This window comes from Prionailurus bengalensis, chromosome B4 (assembly GCF_016509475.1).
Source record: "Prionailurus bengalensis isolate Pbe53 chromosome B4, Fcat_Pben_1.1_paternal_pri, whole genome shotgun sequence".
NCBI classification, from domain to species: domain Eukaryota; kingdom Metazoa; phylum Chordata; class Mammalia; order Carnivora; family Felidae; genus Prionailurus; species Prionailurus bengalensis.
Genome location: NC_057358.1, coordinates 82,761,898 through 82,785,883, shown reverse-complemented (window position 1 = coordinate 82,785,883; position 23,986 = coordinate 82,761,898). Strand labels below are relative to the sequence as shown.

The following is a 23,986-nucleotide window of genomic DNA, read 5'->3' as shown; positions in this document are numbered from 1 at the left end:
GCCTACCAGTATGTCCTATTGTGCCTTCTCTACCATCTCCCAGCACTCATCTCTAGGTCCCAAGTTCATCACCAAACTTGAGCACAACTGAACCTCGTTCCCCATGCTCTCCTTTCCCATTTTATCCTTTTCTCTCTCCAGACACCCCCATCCTCAGATTTTTCCCTAGGGATTAAGATTTAAGACCCTAATGTCCTGATTACGACCATATTAGGAGGCATTAGACCCTCCCACTTGTTCATAGTCATGACTCAGTTTCTTTCTTTTTAGTACTTCTTGCCAGGACCTTGTAAGTTAGGAAAGATGAAGTATAAGCTGATTCTGAAATTTAACTACTAATCCTTTTCCCCCTCCTCAGGCCCACACCCCCAGCCTATCCATGGAAGATAGCTTCTTCCTCCTAACTGTCTTTGTGGTTTACAAGGCCAGGCTGAGGGTTTGGAAAGGAAGGTGCTGGCATGGATTGGGGGTAGGGAACCCGGGCTTCGAGAAAACCAGACACAGCAGAACTATTCTGTCCCAGAGCTGCAGGGTCCACAGATTCCAGACCAAACCAACCAATGGGCAAAGGCCCTCTAATCCCAGAGAACTAAAGAATTCTCTTCAGTTATCCAACTTCCCTGCTGGACCCCACTCCTGACCCCCACCCCCACCCTTACCCCTGCCCGACTCAGAGGAGACTGAAGGTCCTCAGGAGCACAGTCTCATACCCCATGAAGTGAACTCAGTCTGACTGACCTTCCAAGCAGAATTGAGGAATGTTCTAATACAGATGACAGTCAGGACCATGAACCCCAACTTTGACACAAAGGGAAGGACAGACTTTTATAGTCCCCCTATTCTTGGTCCCTTCCTCCCAGAGCCTCTCCAGCCCTAACACTACCCCCACCCTAACACCTATGGCTCTGCTCATCTCCCAGTGGAAGAGGGAGGGAAAATCGAACAGCTTTAACAGATGCATAAGTGTGGGCCCAGCCCTCCACAGCTGTGAAGGGGTTAAGAGGCTGGACCAGCCACTTCAGCCTGCCCCTCCCAGGGATTAAGAGTCCTCTATAAAGGGGACTGTCCACCCAGATCAGGCCAGGGGGGTATCAGGGACCCAGGCATTGTGCCCATCCCCCCTGCCATGTGGGAACTGCGGTCAGCCTCCTTCTGGAGGTCCATATTTGCTGAGTTCTTTGCCACCCTCTTCTATGTCTTTTTTGGACTAGGGGCTTCACTGCGTTGGACCCCTGGACCCCTGCATGTTCTGCAGGTGGCTCTGGCCTTTGGCCTGGCCCTGGCTACGCTGGTGCAGGCTGTGGGCCACATCAGTGGAGCCCATGTCAATCCTGCAGTCACTTTTGCCTTTCTTGTGGGTTCCCAGATGTCGCTGCTCCGTGCCTTCTGCTATATGGCAGCCCAACTCCTGGGAGCCGTGGCTGGAGCTGCCGTGCTGTATAGTGTTACCCCGCCTGCCGTTCGAGGAAACCTAGCACTTAATACGGTAATGGTCAGCTAAGTGGGGCTGGAGGAACCTGGTACCCTGATTCCCTGCCTGGTGGTGGCCGATTGGTTCCTCAGGGGGCTGGGACGTTTGTGTGTGTGTGTGTGTGTGTCTTTCAAAGGTAGTTTGCAGGACTAAGGAAGGAGTAAGGAAGGCAAAAAGCCCTGGACTGTCTCAAGAAACCTGAGTTCTGATCTCAACTTTTCTTCAACTCCTTGCAGGTTCTTAAGGAAACTTATTTTACCTTATAGGGCGCCAGTTTCCTTATCTGTATAAATGGGTATAGTTATTTCCACCATGAAGGAGTATTATTAGGAAAAAATAAGAAACAAATACTGTGAAGAATACAGAAACAATTACTGTGAAGGTGGTTGTATTATCCTTCCTCTCCAGTCAACTGATGCCATAAGGGGGTTACTGTATGGGAAGCCTTGAGGAGGTGACATTGTGACAACCCTAATGAACTGCCTCCTTTCTTCTTCCTTTGCCCAGTTGCACCCTGGGGTAAGTGTGGGCCAGGCCACCACGGTGGAGATCTTCCTGACACTCCAGTTTGTGCTCTGCATCTTTGCCACATACGACGAGAGGCGGAATGGCCGCCTGGGATCTGTGGCCCTGGCTGTTGGCTTCTCCCTCACCTTGGGTCACCTCTTTGGGGTAAGCAGGAAAAAGAATCAACTTCTTGTTTAAGGATTCCAGGGCCCCTAAACCTTTCCTAACTTTTAAATTTCTTTCTGCCCACCTCACTGTCAAACATGAACATAATCCACCTGACTCTATCAGTCAGCACAGAGGAATCAACATTGTTCTATTCCTCTTTTGTGACCACTACATCTGGTCATTCTTGCCCCCAAAGTAGAAATGTATGCATCATGGGAGATGTGGGTTTTGCCTATGGATCTAGAGTCTGTCCCCGATGAGGCATCAGTGCCTTCATTCCATTGTGGAACCCCCATGAAGCCTGTCCTTCCCTACTTGCTGCTGGCTGGAGGCAAGGTGCCAGCCCTCAAGGACATGTGGGTTGTTGGGAGAGAAGCTGGGGTGGAGTAGGGGAAAGTGTCTCAATTATGACTGTGTCTTTTGCAGATGTATTATACTGGTGCAGGCATGAACCCTGCCCGCTCCTTTGCTCCGGCCATTCTCACCAGAAACTTCACCAACCACTGGGTAAGTGAGGGGAGAGGGACAAGATCCTGAAGCCCTCCTGGATGGGTGTGGGCTGCAGGTTCCATGTTCGGCTCCTACCTTTCATCTGGATGTGTTAACTGCTTTACCAGCACTCAGCTAAAGGGGCTGTCACAGTTTGGCATGCCTATGGGAGCAGGATTCATTATTTTGCTAGAAAGAGAAGTTCTTGTTCATATTGTTCCTTCACTGGTTGGTCAAGGGATTTTTACTAAGTATCCACGGGATTCTAAACCTAGCACTGTGAGGACAGACAACTAAACAGGAAGTCAGAAACTTCTACTCTCAGAGCTCAGGATATGTGTAAGTAGAGATAGGCCTGGGCCTCATTCCAGTTCTGGCACATTATTGGCCTTTTGTGTGACCATGGCAAATGGTTCAGTCATTCTGCACCCCGGTTTCCTTAACATAAAATGAGGTGTTATGAAAAATAAGTATGAAAGTTATATGTATGAAACATTTAGCACAAAATCTGGCATGGAATAAGTCCTCAATAAAAATTGGTTATGTTTGTGTTGTTTGGCCAAATGCCAGACAAACATACAGAAATAATTTTTAAAAAATTAAAAGCTGTATCCTTGTTTTCATGGCATCATTATTCACAATAGCCAAAAGGTGGAAGCAACCCAGTGACCCTCGTAAATGAATGGATAAACAAAATGCAATATGTACACACACTGGAATAATATACAGCCTTAAAAAAAGCAAAGTCTTACTCATGCTACAACCTGGATAAACCTTGAGGACGTTATGCTACATGAAATGCACCAGTCACTGTATAATTCCGCTTATGTGAAGTATCTAGCGTAGTCAAATTCATTGAAACAAAGCAAAACAATAGTTGACAGGGGTTGGGAAGAGGGAGCAATGGGGAGCTATTATTTAATGTGTATAGAGTTTCAGGTTTGCTAGATGAACAAGTTCTGGAAATTTGTTGTACAACAATGTGAACATACGTAACACTACTGAACTGTACACTTAAAAATGGTTAACATGAGGGGCACCTGGCTGGCTCAGTTGGCTAAGCATCTGACTCTTGGTTTCGACTCAGGTCATGATTTCACGGTTCATGAGTGGAAGCCCTGCATCGGGCTCTGTGCTAACAGTGTGGAGCCTGCTTGGGATTCTCTCTCTCCCTCTGCCCCTCACACTGCTTGTGCTCTGTCAGTCTCTCTCTCTCAAAATAAATAAATAAACTTAAAAAAAAAAAGAAATGATTAAGATGATACATTTTATGTGTTTTACCACGAGTAAAAAATTTTTCAAAGCAATATATAAACTAGTGCAAATTGATAAAAAATAGAATATATATGTGCTGAGATGTGGGATAAAGGAGTAGTTTGGTGAGTCAGAAAAGAAATGGTAAGTTTTGAGGCACTGAAGCAGTTTAGAATTTAAAAACAAACAAACAAACACTGATTTCTGCTTAAATAGTTCCCAGTTGTATGTGCCAAGTGCAGATGTCTGTTTTCCACCCATAGAGTTGGAAAAAGAATAGCCTTGCTCTTTGTTGTTGTTGTTGTTGTTTAATTTTTTTTCTTTTAATTTTTTTCAATGTTTATTTTTGAGAGAAAGGGTAGACAGAGCATGAGCGGGGGAGAGGCAGAGAGAGAGGGAAACACAGATTCTGAAGCAGGCTCCAGGCTCCTAGCTATCAGCACAGAGCCTGACGTGGGGCTCGAACCCACGAACTGTGAGATCATGACCCGAGCCAAAGTCAGACATTTAACCAACTGAGCCACCCAGGCACCCCACTTGCTCTTGATCCCTTCCCCAAGTCTGATTATTCCTCTCCTTTTCCTACAGGTATACTGGGTGGGCCCAATCATTGGAGGAGGACTAGGCAGTCTCCTCTACGACTTTCTCCTCTTCCCCCGGCTTAAGAGTGTTTCTGAGAGACTGTCTATTCTCAAGGGTGCCAGGCCCAGTGACTCCAATGGACAACCAGAGGGCACAGGGGAACCTGTTGAACTGAAGACCCAGGCCCTGTGAAAGCTCCACTTGGCCAGAGGGAGTAGGAAGCTTCTGGGTTTATTCAGAGGGGCTGAGCCAGCCCCTGGATGAAGAAAGAGACTGGGGGAGGGACATGTATTTCTTTATTTTTTAATTTATGTGTGTGTGTGTGTGTGTGTGTGTGTGTGTGTGTTTTGCCTTTTGCCGTGTGAAATCTTTCAAGTTGCATTCATGAGCTGGTTTGTGCAAACTTCCCTTCCTCTCCATCCCACCTCTCTTCGCCGCTGTGTGTGCATGATTGTGCGTATGAATGTGAGTGAATGTGGCTGTGTCTAAGTTTTGGGGCACAGCAGGAGAGGTAGGGAAGGGAAAAAAGGTGTCATCCTTTACCTTCCTCTCCCAACCCAGTGTGGTGAGCACAGGAACCAAGACCTTTAAGCTTCGGCCTTTACCTTGCTGCCAAGTCAAGTTTATGACCCTAGGTTTCTGCAGGAGCAGGGAAGCAGGGAGTACTCTTCACAGGAGGCAGATGGAGACAAGGCATTTCAAGGGTTGGGAGGAAGGGGCTGGAGGCAGGGAGAGAGGAAATGGCGTTATTAACCCCAGATCAGGTTGCAATTGTACCAGAAAGTTTTGGGGAAGTTAATCGAAGAGTGTAGTCTACTTATCTCAGGGATGCTTGCCCCAAGGACTTGGGTGGGGAAGTAGCTCTGAGAAAAGTGAACACTGGGGTTTGAACTGTTCTGTAAAGCCACATAAACTTGTCTACATCCATTGGCTGGGTTTTGTGTTCATTCTGGTATGATGGATCTCTTTGGAGGCCCTGGGCCAGTGAGCTCCCAACCTAAACAAGGGGTAGGGTGAGCCTAGAATCTAGAAAAAGTAACTAGTTTAGCTGTTCTGCCAGACATTCCCAAAAGGGCCTTCAGGGAGAAGGTACTTAAGCCACAGAAGGGTTCCCTAAAGTCAAAACAGGAAATCTGATGCCTGGAGCAAATCATGAGGCAGGGGAGCAAATCACGAGGGGTGGGGGGGAGGGCGGCAGTAGGAGGGAAGAGTCTTTGACCCTCAGAGTTTTAATTTAGTTAGAGGAACTCAAAACACCCTTCAAATGGTATCTTTTACCCCTAGTTTTATAGTCTTCTTTATTTTCCTTTTTTTGTGTGTGCGTCTTTTCACTTTTCTCTCATGTGTCCTTTCATCTTCAGCAATTCTCTCTTCATATCCTAGAAATCGATTCGTTCTATTCAAATGATTAATATTTCATGAGATAATTATCCGTTTGAGCCCTATCTTCTTTTGTCATGGGCAAAATACACCCATCAGAGGAGGGCAAAATACACTCAGCAGAGTCCAGAGGAGATGCTCAACCTACCAATGTATATTTACTGTTGTTCTCTTCCTTTTAGGCGTCTGCACGCTTCGCAAGCTTTAAGCCTATCTCTCTAGCGTGAAAGGCACCCCGCCCACAAAAGACCACTCTAGCCCTTAGCTCAACTCCACTTCCTCCCAAATAAAGCCTAATTTTTCTAACTAACCAGTGGGACTTTGGAATAATCCACTTGACTAGGAGAAGGGGAAGAGAATGTTTGTAAATTTACCTCTAATCGGATTTTGATTTCTATTATTTTAAGTTGGCAGAAAATTCATAGCGCTGTGGTTCTTAGCTCAATATAGGGAATGGACTCAGATAAAACAGTACGTGTACTCGCTTCCCTTTTCCTTACTTCATCACCACCACCCCCTGCTCGCTTGGGGTCATATGCACCAGCCCAGTTCGCCCCGCCCCGCTCCCACGCAGGCGGGGATTGGTCTCGCTGAGCCGGGTGGCGGGAAAGGCTGCGGCCGGGGGCCTGCGGGCCGTTGGCTCCGCGGGGATCCTGAGGACCGTCGGGGAGCGGGTGAGTGTGTGGGAGAGAGGGCTCTAGCGGATGGCGTCCTTTCGGAGCCGCGGGTGCACTCTTGGCAAGTGCGGAGTCCCCTTTCCCGCCGCCAGGTTTAAAGACAGGGGGCGGGGCACGCGCTTTAGGTGCGCACGCGCAATTCTTCACCCCCGAGTCCGAAGTAGGGGCCGCAGTGTTCCCCGTTTGCCCGAAATGCTCCTTTGTTCTCCCCGCGCCCCTCAGTACAGTTGGTCTTCGCGCAGGGGTGGGTCGTGATGGGAAGGGGCTTGGAACTCTTGAGGTAGAACCGAAAGGTCCAGGGCATTTTCACTTCGGAACTTCCTTCCCATCCAGTTCAGACCCCAAACAAGCGCAGCAGGTCGCCTGACTTGAATCTTGGGATTTTACGGCATGGATTTCTCATTCCCTTCCCTCCTTTCTCTCTGGTATAAGACTTAAGGAGGATACAGTTTTTGCTTGGGTTTGTTAGCTGGACTGTCAGCCACTAATTAAGCTCCTTCCCTTGAGTCTCAATTCTTTGCCCTTCGAGCTGCTACCAGAATTACTCTATAAAAAATCAATCTGGTAATTTCAGATTATATTTAAAACTCCTCATTGGCCACCCACAGTTAGGCTTAAATCCTTAGTCGGCATCCATGGCCCTTCACAGTCAGATCCTCTCAGCTTCATTTTCTAAAGTTCCCTAACATTTTTTCTGTATAATGCACTTGACTCTGTCACATGGAAAGGGTGTATGCATTGTGCTGTTTCATGCCTTGGTACCTGTGCCCTGCTGTTCCCTCTACTTGAAGTTCTGGCCATGTCTTTGCCAAATGAACTTCTCTTTCAGGACTGAGCTCACTTGTCCCTCTGAAAAACGTCTGTTTCCAGTACCCCCCCCCCCGACCCCCCCCCCCCCCGACCTTGGCCAAAGTAGTCACTTCTTTCTTTGTGTTCTTGAAGTTTTGTACCTCCCTCTATTGTCAGTGTCGCTGATACAACCCAGTAAAAGGTTCCTGAGCTCCTAACAGGTACCATGCACTGTGCTCTGTGACAGGTGGACAGACAGAGATGAATAGGACAGAGTTCCTGACCTTAAGGAACTCAGTCTGTATGGAAAAACTCATGTAAATGAGCCCTCTGCAGTTACTGGGTGACAAGTCTGCCCTGGCTTTCTTACTCCTCTCACTTTATACTCTCTTGAGCAAGCTTACTTACTGCCACAGTTTCACACACCTTGTATCCTGATGCCTCCAAATCTCCAGCTCCAACTTTTCCTCCCTCTACTTCAGTTCCAGTTTAGAAACTGTTTATTGATCATTTACATTGTGCTGGTCACAATGATTCCTGATCTCAAGGAGTTTATAATTTAGTGCAGTTGTTAGCAGTGGATTGAGTTAGAATCAGCAGGTGAACATTTTCAAAATACTCTGGTCCAAGCCCCACCCATTATAAATTTTGATTTTGGTAACTAGACTGACAATTCAAAGGTGAAAAAGAAATACTTTATGCCCTCAGGGAATATGTCCTCCTCCTAAGGGAGGAAATTTCAAACAATGTTGAAGTATTACAACATGGTCTGTAAATGCCATGATGGAAGTATATTTATGGCACAAAGTAGACACAAAGGAGAGAGAGGTCTCCTGCATGGAAAAGTCAGGAGGAGGTACCATTTGGGCAGAGCCTTGAAAGATAAAAGGATAGACTTTAGGGCATTCAGGAAGATTGTCTTGAGAGAGTAGCTTAAAAAGTAATCAGGGAGATTATGAAGGACTCTGTACGTAGACATTTGCAGCTTCTGAAACTTTAGTTTTGTATTACAGTAGTGCATGTTGTGGTAAAAATTCAAATAGTACTAAAGTGAAAGGTAAATATTTCTTTTATTGTAGCTCCCCCCATTCTCCCCAGAGACAGTCACCATGGAGTTTCTTATGTATTCATTGAAAGGTTTTGTTTTGTTTTAAGTTTATTTATTTTGAGAGAGACAGAGTGTGAGGAGGGGAGGGGCAGGGAGAGAGTGAGTCTCCCAAGCAGGCTTCACAGGATCAGCTCAGAGCCTGACACAGGGCTTGAACTCAAGAAACTGGGAAATCATGACCAGAGCTGAAATCAGAATTTGGGCGCTTACCTAACTGAGCCACCCAGGTACCTCATCCATTGAAGGGTTTTAAGCAGGGTGGTTATATGGCCAAATCTAGTAACCATTTTGTGAATACTTAAGAGAACAAGATGAGGCAGGAAAAGAAGTTAGGAAGTGGTTGAGTAATCTAAGCTAGAGATACTCAGCGTCTGAACTAAGGCAGTACCAATGGGGATTTATAGGAGCTGGATAGGAGAGCTTAAGGAAGTAGAATTAGCCCGAGTTAATGACTTGAGGTATCTAGGATGACGCCTAGCTTTCCTATGTGAATGACTGAGTAGATAGTGTCAGTCCCTAAAGAGATCCAAACTAGAAGTAGAGACACATTTGGGGGGAAGGTATTCCATTTTGGACATGTTGAATGTGAGGTATCTATGAGGCATAAAGATGGAGAATGCTATTCATTAGTGAAATAGGAGATCGGCACCATGAGAGCTCAGTATGGCAAGGGTATAGGTTTGCTGGCTAATGACAGAGATGGTGGTTGAAGCCATAGGAATGGAGGAGTTTGCCCAAGGAAGCTGTGTAGTGTAAGACTGGAAGAGAAATGAAGACAAAGGCCTATGAACATCTGTGCTTAAGGAGGAGAGAAGGAGAAGCCAATATGGGGTCAAGGAAAGGTATTGTTTTATGTTGGATTTTCTCCTCCCTGAGATGGAAGAGCTTTAAGCAACTTACATGGGGATGGGCCAATATAAAGAGAAGACTGGAACATGAGAAATGAGGAACAACCAGGGTGCCTGGCTGACTCAGTCAATGGAGCATATGACTCTTGATCTTGGGGTTGTAAGTTTGAGTCCCACATTGGGTATAGAGATTATTTAAGAAAAATCTTAAAAAAAAAGAGGAACAGTCAATTAAGGGACAGGAAGTGATTGATTAATCACAAATGGAGGGCTTAAATTAGAAGCAAAGAAGTCTGGGTGGGACTTGAAATATGTACATTTTTAGGCTTGGGCAGAGAAAGTTGAGAGAGTTCTTCCTTGTCTGATGACCTCAGTTGTTCCCTAGAGGAAAGGGGCAGAGACACCAAATGAGAGGTCCAGGAAGCAGTGCAGTTGAGGGGCTTGAGGATAACAGTGAAAGCTAGTAACAGTTGTTCTTTGGGAATGAGAATAGGAAGTGAACTAGGAACACTAAAAAAGATTTGCTGGGCCACGCTGAGGTTGGAGCCTACACAGTGGTTATGTACCATTCTGCACACGGTTGTTTGGTTTTCTTCAGCAAATCTGAATCATGATTTAAGTTCGAGTCTAGAAAGTAGATGGTTGGATTGATCTGAGGTTGGGATCTTTTGTATGGTGAAAGCAGGGAAAGGAAAAAGATTGACACACCTCACAGAGAGTGATCCAATAGTAGGTTACGGGATACTGCTTGTGCCACCCCAGTTTGATCATTTGCTTTTCAGCTCAAAATCTTCAAGGACTGACTTCTGGCTTTTGTTCTAAATCCTTGAATTGGTAGACAAAGACAAGGTTGTCCCATAAAGTCAGTTCCAACCCCTCATTTCTACTGCTTTCCTGTTAGTCTCACCTGCCCAGAGTAGCTCCCTCCCTGCTTTTGCTCTGGCAGTTCTCTGTCTAAATACTCTTCTGCCTCTCAGCTGCCTGAATCCTATGCAACCTTTGAAGGCCTGGGTCTAATCACATTTCCTCTGACAAAAACCTTCTTGACCACTTTAACCTGAAAAGAGCCCTAGTTTTCAGAAAGTTTTTTCAATATCACTTAATTAGAGCTTGTACTGATTTGTCTTTTATGTTGTTTGTTCTATATCGGGTGGGCTTTATTTCTGCAACTAAATTTCTTAAATTGCTTTAGCACCCACACAACATTTGTCTTTTCACCTTGGGGGCTCTACGTAAGCATTTAGTGATTGACTATAGAATCCAGTAGATGGAGAGGAAGTTAGTATTTTGAGAGTCCTTACTTTGTGCTTAGCATTCAGTAAAGTGCCTGGTATCAGTGCTTCGAAAATTATCTTGGTAAAGGACAAGGTAGGTTTCTCCCCCAAAGCTGTTACACATCAGTACTTTTCTTTCTTTCTTTTTCCCCCCAGGTTTACTGAGTTACAATTGACCTATAACATACTTTTCTAAAAACACTTTTTTTGCAAAATACTGGGACTGTTTGATTACTAATGATAAACAATTCAAGTAGTACTAGAGTGAAAGATAAATGTTTCTCCTACCCTAGACTCCTCCTCCCCCGTTCTCCCCAGAGACAATCACTATGAAGTTTCTTACATAGCCATTGAAAGGTTTTAAGTAGGGTGGTTATATGGTCAAAATCTGGTAACCATGTTATGAATAGACTTAAGACTGGAAGCAGGGATAGAGGTTAGGAAGCAGTTGAGTACTCTAGAGATAGTCAGGACCTGAACTAAATTGAATTACTAGAAAAATAACATGAAAAAACTACAGAATGTAGACTTTTAAAAATTATTAGATTCAACAAACATTAACTCTCACCTGCCGTAAGACATTCTAAATGTGTACGCTTTGTGTCTGTACTGTATGCAGACTGCTAACAGTTTGTGGACCAACAGTGGTCTGCATGCCATGCTTTGAGTAGCACCGCTTTCCATGCATGATCTGATTCAAACTTCCCCGTTTATTTTCTTACTATACTGACAAGGAAACTGAGGTTTAGGTTAAGCCACATACCCAAGATCACCAATTTGGTACTGGACAGAACTAGAATCCAAATGCCAAAAGTCATTCTGTTCATACTAATGATTCTCAAAGCTGGTTCTTAGAGTTGATTTGGGGCAGAGTTTTTATTTGGTTTTATTTTGTTTTCAAGAAGTGAGTTAATTTTCTAATTTCAATACCAAGTGTATTTAATATTTTATCCTTTGTTTTTGTTTGGTTCTTGCATTTTGAGGCCTATAAGTATTAATTTCAGAGGAATATTGCTTTGTCTGAACCACTTGGTACTTAGTTGAGTGACAAAAGTAACTAACATCCCTTTAAATGTCAAGGTCTGCTGGCTGTAAGATGTTTGACAGAGTTCCCAGCTGTCTGTGATAAAATGTGAAAGTAAAATAGAGTTAGTTTTTTTCATAAATTCAAGTTTATAAAATTTAATGGACTGTACTTTGTCCTGAGATTTTATTTGTAGTTTTTTTGAAATGTTTATGTATTTATTTTGAGAGCAATAGAGAGAGTGAGTGTACATGCATGCACACGTTGGGGAGGGGCACAGAAAGAGAGAGAACCCCAAGCAGGCTCATGCTGTTGGCACAGAGGCCAATGCGGGGCTTGATCATGACCTTGAGATCATGACCTGAGCCAAAATCAAGAGTGGGACACTTAACCTACCAAGCCACCCATGCGCCCGCTTTGTTGTTTTGTTTGGGGTTCTTTTTTTTTTTTTTTTTTTTGGTGTTTAAATAGTGAAAATAGAATATATAGTAATTGTGTGGGAAGTTTTTTTTGTAAACAGCTTTATTAAGATATAATTTACATACCATAAAATTCACCCTTTTAAAGTGTACAGTCCACAGAGCTGGACAACCATTACCACTATCTAACATTAGGATATTTTCATCACCCCCAAAAGAAACTCTGTAGGTACCTACTAACAGTACTCCACCTCTCCTCCCTCCCTCCCCCCCCTCCCCCCCTCCCCCCCCATTCTGGCAACTGCTAATCTACTTTGTGTCTGTATGGATTTGCCTATTCTGTGGACATTTCATATAAATGGAAGCAAACAGTATGCAACCTTTTGTGTTTGGCTTCTTTCACTGAAAATAACGTTTTCAAGTTTCATCCATATTGGAGCATGTATCAGTACTTCATTCATTTTTATTGTTAAATATTCCATTGTTTTTTTATTCCATTCCATTTTTGTTTATATCTGTTCATCGGTTGATGGACATTTGGCGTTTTTTCCACATTGTGACTATTATAAATAATGCTATGAACATTCGTGTACAAGTTTTTGTGAGCACATACTTTTTATTTCTCTCAGATAAATATCTAAGAGTGGAATTGCTGGGATAACTCTGTGTTCAACATTTTGAGGAATTGCCTATTTTCCACAGCAGCTGAAATATTTATAAACAGCAGTATATGAGGGGTGCGTGTGTTCCTAAGTATCCTTAAGTTACAAAATTTTAAGTTGGCAACCTTATGTTAGTCTCCCTAAATTAAAAAAATAAAAAATTAAAGATCTATTTATGAAATCCAGAACTTTGGAGGCCATTGCTTTCACAAAGCAAACCAAAAAATCTGAAAAATCTATCCAGGAGTTTATTATTGAAAAAAAAAGAGAATTTCCCTCTTTTCCATTGATTCTTTGGCAAGCCAGGATGGTGCTGGTTTTTCTGTTTTGCCTCTGTTATGAGTGAAAGAGGCAGCATGGAGGAAGTTGTTTCCAAAACAGAAAATTCAGGAAGTGTAATAAAGTGCTCTGATTAGAACAGAGAAATTACAGACTTGTGTTTATCTGTTCGTCCCATGATTGGAAATAGTGTGTACGGCTTCTCCTTTTCCCTCTTTGCAGGAGGAAAGGATTTAGTGGAGCTAACTATCGTGAAACCCCACGCTCTTGTCTGTGCGTCAGGATTAACCTTTCATGTTCACAGCAACACAAGAGTTTGGGCTGCTTCAAAACTCATTTCCTGTGCAAAATAAAAAAATAATAATAATAAAATAAAACGCAAAGAGTGAGGGCTGCTGAAAGAGACCAGAGGAGACTTTGGGAGAAGACACGAGGTTCCTGCATCTCTGTGGGTGGAAACAGTGAATGGACAATAACTCTCAGTCAGCCAGCCCAGCTGCCCCCATTCCTTCTGAAGAACTGTTAGAAGGAGACCTTTGGGCTAGGAGAGTGGGAATAGGAGGGAAAACCTGTGAGCACAGCAATGGCTACCTTTGCTGTTTTTATTGAAAAGTACCATTTTGCTACAAGAATTGAAAACAGCGAATACCTTTATTTATTTATTTATATTAAAAAAAATTTTTTAATGTTTAATTTTGAGAGAGAGAGAGAGCAAGAACATGAGCGGGGTAAGGGCAGAGAGAGAGAGGGGTACAAAGAATCTGAAGCAGGCTCTGTGCTGACAGCAGAGCCTGATGTGGGGCTCATACTGACAAACTGTGAGATCATGACCTGAGCCAAAGTCGGCCGCTTAACTGACTGAGCCACCCAGTCACCCCAGGATACCTTTATTTATTTTTAAGTTTCTTTGATTGAGAGAGTGCACGTGCCAGTGGGGGAGGGGAAGAGAGAGAGGAGAGAGAGAATCCCAAGCAGGCTCTGCACTGTCCGCACAGAGCTTGGTGCAGGGCTCAATCTCATGAACCTCAAGATCATGACCTGAGTCAAAATCAAAAGTCCAACGCTTAACCCAACTGAGCCACCCAGGCGCCCTGAATATCTTTATTTTATTTATTTACTTTTTTAATGTTTGCTTATTTTTGAGAGAGACAAAGTGCAAGTAGGGGAGGGGCAGAGAGAGAGGGAGACACAGAATCTGAAGCAGGCTCCAGGCTCCAAGCTGTCAACACAGAACCCTGACGCAGGGCAAGCTGTCAGCATAGAGCCCGATGTGGGGCTTGAACCCACGAAATGTGAGATCATGGCCTGAGCCGAAGCCAGATGCTTAATCGACTGAGCCACCCAGATGCCTCCAGAGCATTCACGTTTTTATGTGGTTGTTATTGTGAACATTCTACTTTATGTGCCTTTTTTAAAATGTAAGCCTTTGAATTTTTATTTATTTTAAGCACCCGTTTTTAAAATGTTTGTTCATTTTTTTTTTTCAACTTTTATTTATTTTTGGGATAGAGAGAGACAGAGCATGAACGGGGGAGGGGCAGAGAGAGAGGGAGACACAGAATCCGAAACAGGCTCCAGGCTCTGAGCCATCAGCCCAGAGCCCGACGTGGGGCTCGAACTCACGGACCGCGAGATCGTGACCTGGCTGAAGTCGGACGCTTAACCGACTGCGCCACCCAGGCGCCCCTGTTTGTTCATTTTTTAATCCTTTTTTAAAATGTTTATTCATTTTTGAGAGTGAGAGAGCATGTGCATGCATGCATGTGCCTGAACAGGGGAAGGGCAGAGAGAGGGGACCAGAGGATCTGAAGCAAGCTCTGGGTTGACAGCAGAGAGCCAGATGCAGGGCTCTAATTCACAAACCAAGAGATCATGACCTGGGACACCTGTGTGGCTCAGTCAGTTGAATGTCCGACTTCAACTCACATCATGATCTCACAGTTCATGGGTTCGAGCCCGCATCAGGCTCTATGCTGACAGCTCAGAGCCTGGAGTCTGCCTCAGATTCTGTGTCTCCATCTCTCTCTGCCCCTTTCCTTCTTTCACTCTGTCTCTCTCTCCCTCAAAAGTAAATAAACATTAAAAAAAAATTTTTTTTTTTTTTAATAAAAGAGAGATCATGACCTGAGCTGAAGTCAGAAGCTTAAATGACTGAGCCATCCAGGTGCCCCTAAGCTTTTGAATTTTAGTGTGCAGTGTTTTTTTGTTTTTGTTTTTGCTTTTGATATTTATCCATTTTAAGAGAGAGAGAGCAGGGGAGGGGCAGAGAGAGGAAGAGAGAGAAAGAATCCCAAGCAGGGCCCAAACCCAAGACCATGACTTGAGCTAAAAACCAAGAGCCGGATATTCAACCAACTGAGGCACCCAGGCGCCCTGCAGTTAGTTTTTATATGATATATTGTTTATTAACATTCCAGAGTTTTCCTAACTGTTCCCAGACTTGGGATATCTGACTTGTTTCCAAGGCTTTGCCATTAAAGATAACTCATCTATAAACATCTTACTGAAGTGTATATTCTCTATTCTCTCTGAGACTCTGAGACTGTTTCTTTACCTGTGAAATGGAAATGATTGTATTTATCACTTAGGTCTGTTGTGAGGTTCAAAGTGAAGTTAAAGCTATGAAAACATTTTATAAACTAGAATGTGTTAGGAAGAGGTATTGTTTTTGGTTTTGTATCAGTGATTACTTCTCTTTTTTGAATTGTTTTGTTGGGTTGTAATCTCCAAAATGAGCTCATTGGTTCAAAGGTTATAAGCCAGGATAATCCATTAATTCAAAATTAATTCTTTCAGAGGCACCTGGATGGCTCAGTCAGTAGAGCATGTGACTCTTGATAAAGACTTGTTTATGTACCTTAAGGGAAAGGACATAGCTGAGATTATATAATAGCTACTTTTTGTATATGTGTGTTAAGCTTTTCCTTTTATGAAACATTGGTGTTAATAGATGTTCATGGGGTTTTTAAAAAGTGTTTATTTTTAATGTTCCTATTTTTAATATCCTTACTAGTCAAGATCGCTTCTCCAGCTTGGGGGATATATAATGGTACATGAAATCATAAAGCATGAAAACCACTGATTTTCATTTTAACTTTATATTATCCATCTGAGTTTGCAATGTGTTGTGATGTAACTTAACTGGATTTTCATAATACAATAACCGTATAATGGAAGTGGGGTAGGGATCTGTCAGTTCAGGACCTCTGGGGAGCAGACACTGAGATAGAGTTAGGAGTGCCTGTGATAGATCAAGGGGCTAGCAAAGTTGGGAACGGTGAGAGTCTCAGCTGAGCCAATGAGAAACTCAGAAGCAAAGATTGCCTAATAGAGGAATCCTTGTTGGACAGAAATGGCTAGGCCCCAGGACCCCTATGCTTATCATTAGCTGGGGGACTGCTCAGGAAGGATGGGACTGAGGTGGATCCTGGAGGAGCTGTCAGCTAGCTGCATTCTTTGCAGCTGAATGACAAGTTCTGTTCTGTTCTTTTCTTTTCTTTTCTTTTCTTTTCTTTTCTTTTCTTTTCCTTTCTTTTCTTTTCTTTTCCTTTCTTTCTTTCGAGAGGGAGAATCTTAAGCAGGCTTCATGGAGCCCCAAAGAGCCTGATGCAGGGTTTGATGTCATGAGTGTGAGATCATGACCTGAGCCAAAATCAAGAGCTGGACACTTAATCAACTGAGCCACCCAGGCGCCCCCATAAGCTCTTTCTTGAAGAAAAATCTCTGAACGGGCACCTCTGTGGCTGCCACAGCATCCTTTCTGTGACTGACTGACTTGGTGAAGAATAGGAAGGAGGCAGTGAAGCTAGGACTCTGATCCCACCTCTGACCATTGTACTGTTCTTTGTTTGTTTCTACTGAATGATTCTCCTATGAAAGAATTGAGTGCATTCAGAAATGCATAGGACAACATTTAGTAGAGGAGAATAAGACAATCAGATTGTAAGTGGTCTGGAGAGGAAGATGAGACCAGACTGAGTAGCTTCTAGTTAAATGAATGAAAAGAGTGAACTGTAAGTTTTCTGTCCCTGGCTGATTTTTTTTTAACTTTTTTTTAACATTTATTTATTTTTGAGACAGAGAGAGAACATGAACAGGGGAGGGTCAGAGAGAGAGGGAGACACAGAATCTGAAACAGGCTCCAGGCTCTGAGCTGTCAGCACAGAGCCCGACGCGGGGCTCGAACTCACGGACCGCGAGATCATGACCTGAGCCGAAGTCGGCCGCTTAACCGACTGAGCCACCCAGGCGCCCCCCTGGCTGATTTTTTTAATAGTGTGTTCCACAGCTGAAACACCTGTGAGAGCTCTGTTATTCCAGGTCTTTTTTTTTAAATGTTTATTTATTTTTGACAGAGAGACAGAGCATGAGTGGGGGAGGGGCAGAGAGAGAGGGAGACAGAATCTGAAGCAGGTTCCAGGCTCTGAGCTGTCAGCACAGAGCCGGACGCGGGGCTCGAACCCACAGACTTCGAGATCATGACCTGAGCCGAAGTGGGACGCTCAACCGACTGAGCCACCCAGGCGCCCCTGTTATTCCAGTTCTAATGAATAGGCCCAAGATTGCCAGCTTGCTTCATAACCTGAAAGCTTTATAATAGGTCTTCTGACCCATTTCTTCTTCTGCTTTGCCTGTGTCTTTCTGGTTTTGTCAAAACTGCAGGGGATTAGAACCTGAGGTCCTGCGTCTCTTACATAACATCTTCCCTTCTCATGTCTGCAAGGGCTGCTCCTTTGCTATCTCCTTTCCCCTCCCCTATCTTAGTTTGGTTGCCAGGTAATAGGTAGTCAGGTAATAGGTAGCTCTTACTACCTCTGTTAATTTTGCCTTTCAGGTAAAGTGGTGATGTGTTGAAAGCAGATGTTTGAGTACTCTGCTGGGCCAATTTTACATATACTGAGTCTTTATATAGAATTGATCTACAGTGGAGGAGGCAAGATATAGGGGAAGGAGAGATGGGACTGTATGAGGTTATCTTTCTTATTAGAGCCTCGCAGACATGGCTTTGTCTCTCTTGTTAGAAGACTTTATCATTTCACACCTTTTAGTGCCAGAGTGGGATGCTGTGTCTTATTTTGAGGAGGATGTGCTAGTTCAGCATCTTTATGGACCGTTCTGTTGTCAGCTTCCTAGGCTGCCACTTGGAGAGAGCAGACAGGGAAGCACTTCAGTCTGGGTGTGTGTGCGTGTTTGCACATAGGTAAGCACACCAGTGATCTGTCTGGAAAAGCTGGAAGGGGCACCTGGGTGGCTCAGTCAGTTAAGCATCCGACTCTTGATTTCAGCTCAGGTCTTGATCTAAGAGTTGCGAGTTAAAGCCCCACATTGGGCTCCACACTGTGGAGCCTACTTAAAGAAAAAGAAAAAGAAAAAGCTGGATGTAGCTAAGGAGATAATCAGAGATCTCACACACTATACCTACCACACTGAACCCCAGGTCTCAGGGTCTACAGGTCCTATGAGAAAGGGCATTGAAGAGAAGTCTCCCTTCAGACTTTATAGTTGGTCATTCAGTGAATGTTTTACAGGCTCACTCTTGCTGGGCTGAGCGTTCAGAAAGTAGATTAGCACTAGGAGGGGGTAGAGGATAGCAGGTAGCCTGGAGAAGTAGACCAGTTACATAAATGCAAGGAGATAGCATCAAGCATTAAACTTCAGTGTCTTGGATACTATCCATTTCCTCTGGGGGAACAGGGGTGGAGTCAGGCTGGAGGTAGGTATGGAACAGGGAAAGGTCTTTATAGAGGAAGCTACCAAGGGCTGAGAGCAGTGTAGCTGAATGTGCTGAGGAGACAGGATTGACAGATATTCCCGATTTTCCACAGGAACGGGTTAGTAAATGCAATGTGTTTGTGTGTGTCTGTGTATCAATGTCAGGTTCTGAAACATCCAAGATTCTGAATCTCTGCCTACTTGATTATCTGATGAGGGTGTAAGGATTTTAATCAAAAGAGACGTGCTTTAGAAAAGGAAGATGATTCTTCTCTAGAGAAAGATGGGGAGTTTAACCAGTTTAATTATTTTCCTCACCCATTCTGTTAGACACTAGCTTCTACTAAGATTCCCAAAATTTAAGAGTAACATTGGGGAGGAGAGTGAAGGAACTTTCTCCATGCATCTCCAGTGCCTCAGATGCCTCAGGGCTCCTAGAAGTGTTAGAGCCTACGAAGCATCACTGTATGGTCAAAGTTGGGTTTTTGAGCCCTTGTACATAGAGCTGTAACAGGGTGTGTGGAAGGGCTATGGGAGGTGGAGGGAGCTGTAAAGGAGAGGGAAGCTCATTCCCCCCCCTCCTCTAAAAGGCTACAGAGCTCTCTGAGGGTGAAAGTTTCAGAATTGATGCCTTTCTCTAACCAACCTTTCTATGCATTATCTTGACTCTGAAACAGACTGTTTTCATAGTTTCAGTTCTAAGTTATTAGAGTATGGGGCAGGCACTTAATTCTTAGGCTTGGAGCCTCCTTGTTTTTTTGTTTTTTTGGGTTTTTTTTTCAATGTTTTATATTTTTGAGAGAGAACATGCACGAGTGGGAGAAGGGGCAGAAAGAGGGGGTTTCTGAAGGGGTCTCTGCACTAATAGCAGAGAGCTCGATATTGGGCCTCAAACTCAGGAACTGGAGATCATGACCTGAGCTGAAGTCAGAACTTACCTGACTGAGCCCCCCAGGTGCTCCACCTCCTTGGTTTTGGTTAGGTAGAAGCCTTAATTTAAGCTTTTCCTGGAACTAGGATTAGCACTTTTGGTTCTGACAAAAGCGAAGCATTTGAGGACCTTGTTCAGAATACTCAGAGCATTAGGGTCCTGTTCTGTTCCCCTCTCCCTTTCATGGAGAGAACCCTACATTTGTTTTCTTTCCCTGTCTCTGCAGGCCTCATCATTTCTGTGTCCTGCTTCTACATATCTTATATCTCTCGTGGTCGGTCCACTGGTGTGTGGACTTGTACATGATGAATTGTGAACTTCTAGCCACATGTAGTGCCCTTGGGTACTTAGAGGGAGACACTTACCACAAAGAACCAGATTGCTTAGGTGAGTACCTTTTGGAGAAAACAGGTACAAAACTTGCTTGAATCGAGGAGATCTGTAGAATTTCTCAAGTCCTGGGTATGAATAGCACATGGGCCAAGGTGGAGCTTCTTCCAGGGTTTCTTGTAAGTGTTTATTCTGTCCCTAAAGAGAGTGTAAAGGATTTGATCCGCTACTTGAGGCATGAGGATGACACTCGCGATGTGCGGCAACAGTTGGGGGCAGCCCAGATCCTGCAGAGTGACCTTCTACCCATCCTTACCCAACACCGCCAGGACAAGCCTCTCTTCGATGCTGTTATCAGGTTGGTTCCCCAGCGTTTTAACTTTTACCATGCACCAGCCCTTGGTGTTTGAGCTGATAGGTTTTGGTGGGGTTTTGTTTTGTTTTTGCTTTTTTTTTTTTCTAGTAAGTTTTTTGGTTTTTTCCCTTTAATTTTAATTTTTTTTAAATTTACATCCAAATTAGTTAGCATATAGTGCGACAATGATTTCAGGAGTAGATTCCTTAGTGCCCCTTACCCATTTAGCCCATCCCCCCTCCCACAACCCCTCCAGTAACCCTCAGTTTGTTCTCCATATTTATGAGTCTCTTATGTTGTGTCCCCCTCCCTGTTTTTATATTATTTTTGTTTCCCTTCCCTTACGTTCATCTGTTTTGTCTATTAAAGTCCTCAAATGACCTCAGTCATATGATATTTGTCTTTCTCTGACTGACTAATTTCACTTAGCATAATATCCTCCAGTTCCATCCACATAGTTGCAAATGGCAAGATTTCATTCTTCTTGATTGCTAAGTAATACGCCATTGTGTGTATATATACGTATATGTATATATATATGTATATATACGTATATATATGGAGTATATATATATATATATATACACTCCATTGTAGTAATACTCCATTGTATACATATATGTATATATGTGTGTGTGTGTGTGTGTGTATATATATACATATGTATATATATACATATGTATATATATAATACTCCATCTTCTTTAAATATTCATCCATCGATGGACATTTGGCCTCTTTCCGTACTTTGGCTATTGTTGAGAGTGCTGCTATAAACATGGGGGTGCATGTGTCCCTTCAAAACTGCACACCTGTATCCCTTGGATAAATACCTAATAGTGCAATGGTGGGTCATAGGGTAGTTCTATTTTTAGTTTTTTGAGGAACCTCCATACTGTTTTCCAGAGTGGCTGCACCAGCTTGCATTCCCACCAACAATGCAAAAGAGATCCTCTTTCTCCGCATCCTCGCCAACATCTGTTGTTGCCTGAGTTGTTAATGTTAGCCATTCTGACAGGTGTAAGGTGGTATCTCATTGTGGTTTTGATTTGTATTTCCCTGATGATGAGTGATGTTGAGCATTTTTTCATGTGTCAGTTGGCCATCTGGATGTCTTCTTTGGAGAAGTGTCTATTCATGTCTTTTGCCCATTTCTTCACTGGATTATTTGTTTTTGGGTGTTGAGTTTGATAAGTTGTTTATAGATTTTGGATACTAACCCTTTATCTGATATGTCGTTTGCAAATATCTTTGCTTTTGTTTTTTAATTTTTTTAATATATATATATTTTTATGTTTATTTGTTTTCAAGAGAGAAGGAGAGAGCATGTGAGCAGTGGAGGGGCAGAGAGAGGGGAATAGAGGATCTGAAGTGGGCTCTGTGCTGACATCAGACAACCCAATGCGGGGTTCAAACTCACGAATCACAAGATCATGACCTGAGCCCAAGTTGGACGTTTAACTGACTGAGCCACCCAGGCACCCCGTTTTTAAATTTTTTTTAACATTTATTCATTTTTGAGAGACAGAGACAGAATGTGAGTGGGGAAGGGGCAGAGACAGAGGGAGACACAGAATCTGAAGCAAGCTCTGCGCTGTCAGAACAGAGCCTGATGTGGGGCTCGAACTCATGGACCGCAAGATCATGACCTGAGCTGAAGTCATACACTTAACTGACTGAGCCACCCAGGCACTCCATGAACTGGTAGGTTTTGGTGCTTGACTCTGGTGGGGAAATGTAAGAACATCTCCCTCTTTCATTGTTTCCCCAGGCTGATGGTGAACTTGACACAACCAGCTTTGCTCTGTTTTGGCAGTGTGCCCAAAGAACCTAGCTTTCGTCACCATTTTCTGCAGGTGCTAGCCTACTTACAGGCCTACAAAGAGGTGAGGTTTTCCTTCAGAGTCCCTGGGGCAGAAGTTGGGGGCAGTAGGGAAGGAGAAGGTGGGTGCCACTTAAGGTCCATTCCCCTATCTTACAGGCCTTTGCCAGTGAGAAGGCTTTTGGAGTCCTCAGTGAAACTTTGTATGAGCTGCTACAGCTGGTGAGTGGGTCTCCACCTTCCAGGATCCCAGGGGGCCATCAGTGTCTTGCTCCTCCTCTGGGCAGGGCACCAGGCTGGGCATTGTCAGGACAGCACAGTTTGGAGATATGGCCCCAGTCCTTGCAGATGTATAGTCCCATCCATTGTCTCTGGCTGCCTCCAGAGTGCTTGAACTCTTTCCTTCCTTCTTTTTTTTTTTTTCTTTTTTTAAAATGTTTATTTTTGAGAGAGAGAGGAGAGAGAGACAGAGTGCGAACAGGGGAGGGGCAGAAAGAGAGGGACACATAGAATCTGAAGCAGGCTCCAGGCTCTGAGCTGTCAGCACAGAACCCCATGCTGGGCTCGAGGTCATGAACTGCAAGATCATGAATTGAGCCAAAGTCAGACACTTAACCCTGAGCCACCCAGGCGCCCCTCTTTTCTTCCTTCTTAATCCTGGTTCTCTTCTCAGCCTACGTCCCCCAGCCTGGGTAGATGCTGCCTGCCTTCCACAGGGAGTGTCTTCCTCTGACTGTCCTTCTGACTAGGGCTGGGAGGAACGACAAGAGGAAGACAACTTGCTGATTGAACGGATCCTGCTGCTGGTCAGAAATATTCTCCATGTTCCAGCCGACCTTGATCAGGAAAAGGTGAGAGGTTGTCTGCTTTCTTATGCTTGGTTAGGATGAGGTGCCCGTTTTTGCTTTTCTGCCCTCTGACAGGTCAGGGGGAACCTTGCTCAAGAGATGAGTTGGAGAGGGGCGCCTGGGTGGCTCAGTCGGTTGAGCGGCTGACTTCAGCTCAGGTCATGATCTCACGGTCTGTGAGTTCAAGCCCCGCGTCGGGCTCTGTGCTGACAGCTCAGAGCCTGGAGCCTGTTTCAAATTCTGTGTCTCCCTCTCTCTGACCCTCCCCCATTCATGCTCTGTCTCTCTCTGTCTCAAAAATAAATAAACGTTAAAAAAAAATTTTTTTTTTTAATTAAAAAAATTAAAAAAATAAATAAAAATTAAAAAAAAAGAGATGAGTTGGAGAACTTCAAGGCAGGGCAGTGAAACTGAATGACCGCTCTTTCTCCCCTTATCACACTCACTGCTCAGAGGATCGATGATGACGCCAGTGTCCATGACCAGCTTCTCTGGGCAATTCACCTCAGTGGCCTGGATGACCTGCTTCTCTTTCTGGCCAGCTCACCTGCTGAGCAACAGTGGAGCCTGCATGTGCTAGAGATTGTCTCCCTTATGTTTCGTGACCAGGTGAGTACCTGGCCTGTTTCCCCAGTCCCTTCATCCATGTACTTTTCTGCTATATACCCAGAATTACTCTTGTAATAATGGCCAAATTATCTGGTGACAGATGGGGAACAGAGTAGCTACCTCTTGAATATGGGGTACAGGGGCGCCTGGGTGGCGCAGTCGGTTAAATGTCCGTCTTCAGCCAGGTCACGATCTCGCGGTCCGTGAGTTCGAGCCCCGCGTCAGGCTCTGGGCTGATGGCTCAGAGCCTGGAGCCTGTTTCCGATTCTGTGTCTCCCTCTCTCTCTGCCCCTCCCCCGTTCATGCTCTGTCTCTCTCTGTCCCAAAAATAAATAAACGTTGAAAAAAAAAATTTTTTTTTTAAAGAATATGGGGTACATTAAACAGTCCTATTTAATTCACCTTTTCTGTCCTCACTAGGACTGAACCTACAATAAGGAATGACAGT

The 23,986-nt window shown here is 44.1% G+C and overlaps 2 protein-coding genes across 3 annotated transcripts in view; both read left to right on the top strand.

Annotated features, from left to right (window-relative positions):
* The first annotated feature begins 1,072 nt into the window (after positions 1-1,072).
* Positions 1,073-5,398, top strand: LOC122473772 (major intrinsic protein of lens fiber). Its single transcript, XM_043564462.1, has 4 exons — positions 1,073-1,486; positions 1,979-2,143; positions 2,573-2,653; positions 4,478-5,398. The coding sequence occupies exons 1-4, from the start codon at positions 1,127-1,129 to the stop codon at positions 4,661-4,663; spliced, it is 792 nt and encodes a 263-aa protein (XP_043420397.1). The 5' UTR covers positions 1,073-1,126; the 3' UTR covers positions 4,664-5,398.
* A 402-nt stretch (positions 5,399-5,800) lies between these two features.
* TIMELESS (timeless circadian regulator) overlaps positions 5,801-23,986 on the top strand; it is a 31,544-nt gene continuing 13,358 nt past the window's right edge. For both annotated transcript variants that reach the window (XM_043564461.1, XM_043564460.1), the window contains exons 1-7: positions 5,801-6,525; positions 19,801-19,961; positions 20,109-20,262; positions 22,031-22,145; positions 22,241-22,303; positions 22,831-22,932; positions 23,383-23,538. In XM_043564461.1, coding sequence (XP_043420396.1) covers positions 19,877-19,961; positions 20,109-20,262; positions 22,031-22,145; positions 22,241-22,303; positions 22,831-22,932; positions 23,383-23,538 — 675 coding nt within the window. In that variant the 5' untranslated portion in view covers positions 5,801-6,525; positions 19,801-19,876. The remainder of the gene's footprint in view (positions 6,526-19,800; positions 19,962-20,108; positions 20,263-22,030; positions 22,146-22,240; positions 22,304-22,830; positions 22,933-23,382; positions 23,539-23,986) is intronic.

What these genes read in the sequence shown, in the direction of transcription:
- LOC122473772 (XM_043564462.1), top strand. Translation starts at nt 1,127, where the DNA reads ATGTGGGAACTGCGGTCAGCCTCCTTCTGGAGGTCCATATTTGCTGAG. An exon ending in GAAACCTAGCACTTAATACG is followed by an intron (nt 1,487 to 1,978) that starts GTAATGGTCAGC and finishes TCCTTTGCCCAG; the next exon opens with TTGCACCCTGGGGTAAGTGT. An exon ending in CCTTGGGTCACCTCTTTGGG is followed by an intron (nt 2,144 to 2,572) that starts GTAAGCAGGAAA and finishes TGTCTTTTGCAG; the next exon opens with ATGTATTATACTGGTGCAGG.